General features: G+C 43.5%; 1 protein-coding gene across 4 annotated transcripts; it reads left to right on the top strand.

Annotated features, from left to right (window-relative positions):
- Positions 1-25: 25 nt before the first annotated feature.
- On the top strand, positions 26-4182 carry PIGW (phosphatidylinositol glycan anchor biosynthesis class W). 4 transcript variants are annotated; one of them, XM_079798282.1, is made up of 2 exons: positions 26-119; positions 1399-4182. In XM_079798282.1, the coding sequence occupies exon 2, from the start codon at positions 1411-1413 to the stop codon at positions 2917-2919; it is 1509 nt and encodes a 502-aa protein (XP_079654408.1). In that variant the 5' UTR covers positions 26-119; positions 1399-1410; the 3' UTR covers positions 2920-4182. The 4 variants fall into 4 exon arrangements, with proteins under 4 accessions (XP_079654408.1, XP_079654410.1, XP_079654409.1 ...); XM_079798284.1 differs by lacking the exon at positions 26-119 and adding an exon at positions 276-666; XM_079798283.1 differs by lacking the exon at positions 26-119 and adding an exon at positions 477-609 and having other exon boundaries at positions 1403-4182.
- The last annotated feature ends 3532 nt before the right edge of the window (positions 4183-7714 follow it).

The raw sequence follows: 7714 nt of genomic DNA on the forward strand, positions 1-7714 counted from the left end.
CTGGCTCCGCCCCCGGGGCGGGGCGCGCACACGCGGCGCGGGGCGCACGTGGCCTGCTCGCGATGCGGGGACCCGGAGTTGGGGGCTCCACCGGGGACGGGACGTTTTGAGAGTCTGGGGTAAGGCGGGAGTGAAAGGGAGGCTCGGGTCCTGGCGGGAGCGGCGCGGGAGGCAGGGCGTCCTGGCCTCGGGGCCCTCGCAGGGCTGGGAGGGGACGCCACGGCCTAAAGTTCGCCGGGGCCTCCGGCCCATCAACCCTGACCGGCCTCGCCGGGTCTGAGCGGTGGTGCGGCGCCTGGAGCGCCTTTTCCGCTCCGGCTCCTCCGACGGGCCGGCTACGGCCACGACCTGGGCGCCCCTGGGCCGGGCACCCCATGCTGCAGCTGGCGAGGAGACCAGCACCACCCAGGGCCGGATGCGCGCGGAATTCGCCGGACCGGAAGCGCAGACCTCCCCCGCACACCGTCGGCCGGAAGCGCGCCTCGGGAGGCGGAAGCTGCCTGCTCCGCCGCGCAGCCCCGCGGGGCCGGCGGAAGCGGGCGGCCTGGCCCACGTAGACAGCCTCCGTCCGGGGAGCGCCGAGACCAACCGGAGCACGGAGCACGGGAGGTATACGGGCCCGACGCGGTGGTGGAAAAGGACTTTTATTTTCAAGCCAGCCGATCGGTTTGTTACCGGCTTAGGCCATCATGAATTCATTTATTCTCCATCGTTCTTGTGTGACCAACAAAGGTGTTCGTATGTGCCACTTTTCAGACATTGCTCTGTGGCCGAGAGGCGTTTTATAAAACAACCCTGGCATGTGCTATACACCCCTCCCCCCATTAGCATCCATTCTACCTAAGCTATACCTAACGTGAAACTTGGCACTCTGTAAATGTAGGGAGCAGTCTGGGGCTCAGGAGGCCGCTGCAGGACTCAGAGGTGTCCTGGAGGCAATACTTTCAGAGAGGCTCTGAACAAAAACCAAGGCCCCAACTCCCAAGTGTACTTGAATGCCTTCTCTGCCCCCGTCCTTCCACTCCGTCTGATCTAACTTATAGCCATTGGTGATGTGTATTCAGTTTTCATTACATAATCTTCATGACATGTTTTGTAATAGGAATTTCCATCCGACTGTGAGTTCTTTTTTTTTATCCCAAATGTACTTTTTTGTGAGTCTGCCTTATACTGAAAATAGCTAAAGCTTTTTAACCAATAATTTCATGCTATTAGTGTAACATTCGTATCCTAATGTATTAGTGTTAGGCTTCTTCCCACAATCCTTGGGAGAGGAGGTCACAAGACCTAGGTTCTACTCTGGAATTTAAGATAAGAGCAAGTCAGGTACATATATATGCCAATTCCACAAGAACACTGCTTTCCACAAATGCATTCCTTTGCTCTTTGTGAAAACAGGAAGAAGAAAAAATGTCTCAAAAGCAGATGAAGGAAGCTTTTGTTAGTAACCACAATGGAACCAGCGTGCTGGAAGTTACCCAGGGCTTGTGCTTGCCTGTGCTCTGCATCCTGTGCAGAGGACTCCTGATCATTCTCTCACAGCACTTGTGGTCTTCACATTCCTGGAGAACTCGATTCTTCATTGACTTTGTTTTCCTAATAGTTCCCGTGGTGACCACTTTGACCATTTTGTCTTCCTTTGTATACCTTGAGCACCTCACTGTAATTCTCTTTGGGGCAGGGCTCTTCTATCAAATATACTGCCGGAGAACTTGCTATGCCAAAATGCCCGGCCAGAAAATCCTTGAAAAATTCTTAAAAATTAGTCTAGAATCAGAATACATTCCAGCCATCTCCTGTTTCCGTGTAATTAACAGTGCATTTACTGCTGTTGCCATTTTGGCTGTGGACTTCCCACTTTTCCCCAGAAGATTTGCCAAAACTGAGCTCTATGGGACAGGAGCAATGGATTTTGGAGTAGGAGGCTTTGTTTTTGGAACTGCAATGGTTTGTCCAGAGATTAGGAGAAAATGTATGGAAGGGTCCAGATTTGATCGTTTTACAAAGTCATTGTACTCTGTTTGGCCATTAGTCCTTCTAGGAGTAGGACGATTAATCATTATAAAATCCATAGGCTATCAGGAACATGTAACTGAGTATGGAGTTCACTGGAACTTTTTCTTTACCTTAATAGTTGTGAAATTGATAACATCACTGCTTTTGATGTTTTTTCCCCCCAATAAGTCCTGGATTGTGGCCATTGCCATTACTGTATTATACCAGCTAGCCCTTGACTTGACCCCATTGAAAAGGTTAATTTTGTATGGCACTGATGGCAGTGGCACAAGGGTTGGTTTATTAAATGCCAACCGAGAAGGAATAATGTCTACCTTGGGGTATGTGGCAATACATATGGCTGGTGTGCAAACAGGGTCATATGTGCTTAAAAAAAGGTCACATATCAAAGACTGGATAAAAGTAGCATATTGTATTCTACTGTTAGCTATTAGCCTCTTTGTATCTCTTTACATAGTCCAGGTAAATGTAGAAGCAGCATCTAGAAGAATGGCCAATTTAGCCTTTTGTATTTGGATAGTTGCTTCTAGCTTGATCCTCCTTAGTAGCTTATTACTGGGTGATATAATTTTGAGTTTTGCAAAATTTCTAATTCAAGGGGCTCTAGTACCATGTTCTTGGAAACTTATCCAGTCTCCTGCTACAAGTAAAAAGCGTTCAGAATCTCTAGTCTCTGAAGCTGAAAGAAAGAAACCCAGTCTTTGTTTAATCACAGCTATAAACAGAAACCAGTTGATTTTTTTCTTGCTGTCAAATATAACAACTGGCCTAATCAACCTGTTGGTAGATACATTGCACAGCAGTACCCTGTGGGCCTTCTTTGTGCTCAATCTTTATATGATTACCAACTGTTTAATTATATATATACTACACTTGCAAGATAAGACTATAAAATTTTGGTGATCAATAGGGGTTGGATGTGTGTGTTTGATGAGGAATTAATGAGGAATAAATAGTAAATGTGAAGAAAAAGCTTTTGGCAATCCAGTGTTAACTACATTTTATTATAAAATTAAGAGTTTCAGTCCTCTGTAAGAGTAGTGAGGCTTAATATTTTAATGTATTTCTACACTATGTAAAACAAACCAGTGGAGAAGAAATGAAACCTTATGACTCGTTAGAATATTAAATTTCAGTATTTTAAAGAAACTATTGTATTTATAGTTGTGACACTGGAAGATTGGAGGATGGGGAGGAAGGTTTTTACTTTAGCTTGTATCACCTTATATCATCTGTATTTTTTATTGTATGTATTTTGTAATCTTTACATTAAAACAGAGTTAACTGTGGAATTGTCAACACTTCTTTACTGCTCAATTTTAATCTATATATATAAAAGGCTAAGTGTCTGTCTGTTCGACTGGTAGCTATGATGTGACTGACTCCCAGGGGGCAGATGCTCCAACCAGTAAGTTAGCTTGCTGCTGGGGTCTGGCTGATTGGGACTGGGCAAGACGGTCCAGACACGCCCTGGAGCCAACCTCCCATGGTCCCTCCCTGGCCTCTAAAATATTTCTTCTAATTAATGTCTTTTCCATGTGCACAAATTTGTGCACTGGGCCTCTAGTTTAAAAATAAACAGCACCACGGACCAGGCGCTGACGAACCAACACTCGGCTTCCCCCAAGTGGGACACAGGCCTCGCCACCACCCCAGGAATGACACCCCACCAATCGCAGCCAACGCTTGCACCCATGGCACAAAATGCGGCCCACAGCCCAGCCCCAAAACAGTGGCTGTGAGTGCCAGGTAATGACATCACGTAGCAACACCTGGCTTCCTCTCCCTAGCGACTAGCATCCTTGTAGTTTCTTCAGCCCAGGAACCCGACTTGCTTTATAGCCAGGTGCAAACATTTTACAGTTGAACCAAATGTTTGTAAAGTGTTTTCCTGTGCCTCATCTTATTTGATCCTCACAGAAGTTCTGGAATAGGTAAATAGGAGACTTGATAGAATCCTATTTTCATTAGCAAGACGTGAATAGCGATATTAAAATATTTCTTTTAGCCCTGGCCGGTTTGGCTCGGTGGATGGAGCGTCGGCCTGCGGACTGAAGGGTCCCGGGTTCGATTCCGGTCAAGGGCATGTACCTGGGTTACGGGCACATCCCCAGTGGGGGGTGTGCAGGAGGCAGCTGATCGATGTTACTCCCTCATTGATGTTTCTAACTCTCTCCCTTCCTCTCTGTAAAAAAATCAATACAATATATTTTTAAAAATATATTTCTTTTAATTAATTTCCTTTCAATGTTCATGAATCCGTGCACCGGGACACTAGTTTTTTATAAAAGCCTAAATACGAGAAAGCAAGTGTTTAAAATCAAATACTGTACTAATCTATCTAATAAAAGGGTAATACGCAAATTAACCGTCACTCTATCACAAATATGGTGGCGCCCAGTCCTCGGCTTCACCGGAGTTCCCTCGTCCCAGGCATGGGAGGGAGGGAGCTGCTGAGAGCGGGCAGCGTGAGCAGCCTGGTGGAATGCTCGCTTTGTTGCCGCCGTGACAAGGCAAGCGTTCCACTCCAGCCACAGAGGGCCTCTGGGCAGCGGGCACGGAGCGGCCAGGGTGGGGGAGGAATGCTTGCGTCATCGCCCCGGTGATGAGGCAAGCATTCTGCACCCGGCCACAGATGGACCTCTGGGCCGCGGAGAGCCTCTGGGCAGTGGGCGTGGAGCAGCCAGGCCCTGCAGAGAGCTATTGGCGCATGGATTTGTGCGCAGGGATACTAGTAAATAATAGAAGTATAATATGCTAATTAGATCGGACATCCTTCTGGACAACCTTCCAGACAAAGCTGGGGCTGTGAGGGAAGCCTGGGTCCCGGGTGCCAGAGGGAAGCTGGGCCAGCAGCCAGGGGAAGACTTACTCTTGCATGAATTTTGTGTATCAGGCCTCTAGTCTATATATATAAAAGGCTAACATGCAAATTGTTCCCTCAGGAGTTTGACCGAGAGTTCGCTCACTCGCTATGATGTGTGCTGACCACCAGAGGGTGGTGTGTAACAAAGGAAGGCCCCAGCCAGCAGCTGGCAGCCAAGGAAGGAAGGCCGGGATTGGCTCTGATCACCGGCCAGGCCTAGGGACCCTACCCATGCACCGGGCCTCTAGTATACTATAAAGTCAGAAAGCAGTTAAATGCTCCTAAGAATAGACAGAATTGTTTGATGTAATTAGCACAGACTGCGGATGGAACCTGCAAATTGGGTATGTGCCCTGACCAGGAATTGAACCTTTGACCTTTCCATGCATGGGAGGACGTTCTAACCACTGCACCACACCAGCCAGGGTGAGAGCTTGTCTTTTAAAAACTCTAAGCAGACCTTTGAAGTTGCTGTTTGAAATCTAAGATTAAAAAAAATCACTTTCCAATTCTAAATTAGTTCAAAATTAATTTTGTTCCATGATTTGTTAGCTATGACTACTATACTAATTACTTTAGTATGTTACATTGATGATGGCTAATTTAGTATTTATGTGCCATTTTACATTTGCTAACTATAATACATTACATTTGGAAGTAATCTATTACTGAAAGGACTTTCCCCCTTAAATCAGTATGTTGGTTAAATAGTAATAAAAACAAAAATTAGATTTTATTTTCAAAGAAAAAGACTTGAAATTTAATATTATAAACTAAGCATGACTGGGAAAGGTGATTGGTTTTCCTGCTATGTCAGTCACAGGACTAATCCCCCACAATTTATATGTTGAAAGCCTTCAGAAGAGGGCTAAGAGGCCCTCCAAATTCTCTCATTTCAAAAAGGGTAATTTAATGCCTGGCTGGTGTGGCTCAGAGGTTGTCAGTTGACCCAGGAACCAAGAAGTTGCCTATTTGATTTCCAGGTTGGGCATAGTGGTGGGCTCGATCCTCAGTAGGGGGCGTGCAGGAGGCAGCTGATCTGGGATGTTTTTCTCTATTCCTTTCCCTTCTCTCTAAAAATAAATACACACACACAGAGTAATTTACGTTATTTGATGACTTAATGAGCATGTGGTCTAACTGGTCTGTTGCTGCTTGTAACTGCCCCTTCACTCTTTTCTAGGTCGTAAATAACTTTTAGTTTATGTCTCACAATTACAGATACGGAATCATAACTTAAAACTACAAAGTGTACCATGTGTGTTTTCCACCTCCAATTATGATATTCATGTAAGAGAAAACTAATGAAATAGCATTCATAACAAGATTTAGTAAAAAATGACCATTCTGACTTTACAGAAGAGAGAGCAAAAGACCGTTCAACAAAGATTTTATTGAGCTCCAAAGTAACAGGTACAGGTAAGTGCCAGGAAAGAACAGAAAATAAGACAAAGTCCCTGCCTTCAAGGGTTTTACATTTTAACTTGTGGACATTTTTCCTTTAAAAAAACATAAGTGGGGAAAATAGTATGTCTCTTACTTTTGATAGACAACAGAATTTACCAGTTAGCTCATTAAAAAGAAAACCCAGCCGAAACCGGTTTGGCTCAGTGGATAGAGCGTTGGCCTGCGGACTCAAGGGTCCCAGGTTCGACTCCGGTCAAGGGCATGTACCTTGGTTGCGGGCACATCCCCAGTGGGGGGTGTGCAAGAGGCAGCTGATCGATGTTTCTCTCTCATCGATGTTTCTAACTCTCTATCCCTCTCCCTTCCTCTCTGTAAAAAATCAATAAAATATATTTAAAAAAAAAAGAAAACCCAATTTACAGATTTGGACAACCATGGTAATTTAAATAATAACATTCTGCTATTGATTTTACCACATAAAACAACATGTTTAATATAGTGACAATTATGATTAACTCAATTTTCTTTTCAACTATCAATATTTGAGGCCAGAGAAGGAAGAGGGAAAGAAAAAAAGCATAAAATCTGGTCTAAGATTTCAGAAAGTGAGTCATTCCCATGACTTTAATTTTACACAATTATAAAGAGGATATATATCATATATGTATCAGTAGCTTTGTGTTTAGATGACACCGTTTTATTTTTATTAAACATCAATGTTGTACATGTATACATCATACAAAAAATACTTTGTTCTTTAGTTTATGAAGGTAAATAATAAGGAATAAATCTGTAGTCTTTTAAACCCAGATAGCTTGGAGAATAGTCATATCTCATTTATGCCCGATTTTTATAACTGGCTCTCACACATTAGGGACCTAAGAAGAAAAATGGCATTTTGCTGATAATTTATCACATCTCTTTCATTCTAAGTGTTCTTTATTAGGTACCAGCAATAATTGTTGATTGCTTTCTCCTTCTTGGTATTTCAAATCCTTCGACCTTGCCCTTCACAATGCCAATATTGAAATTTAAAAGTAGGCAATGATAGGTTTTTTAATATAGTAATCACTGATTTTGCCAATTAGAGATAAGCTCTGTAAAGGCAGATATTTAGTCATGAAATATTTGCTGAAGATAGACTAACTGAAAAATAAAAATGAGTGCCTACTCTAAAACTAAGAAGATACATAGTTAAAACTTCTAGAAGTTGTTCTGCAATGAAATAACTTTCTAAACATTTTCCTTCAATATGATTTTATAATATGATTTTGATATTTGTAGCATCCAGGCTATCTCCTTACTTCTTTAAGAAAGCAACTTAGGTAGCAAATTATCCACCTTTTTAGCCTTATAAGTATTGAGTACCTATAGTATGTGAAACATTGTCCAAAGGTAGTAAGCATGTGTTGAGTAGATCTACAT

Source organism: Cnephaeus nilssonii (assembly GCF_951640355.1).
Source record: "Cnephaeus nilssonii genome assembly, chromosome: 19".
Classification (NCBI taxonomy): domain Eukaryota; kingdom Metazoa; phylum Chordata; class Mammalia; order Chiroptera; family Vespertilionidae; genus Cnephaeus; species Cnephaeus nilssonii.

What these genes read in the sequence shown, in the direction of transcription:
- PIGW (XM_079798282.1), top strand. Translation starts at nt 1,411, where the DNA reads ATGTCTCAAAAGCAGATGAAGGAAGCTTTTGTTAGTAACCACAATGGA.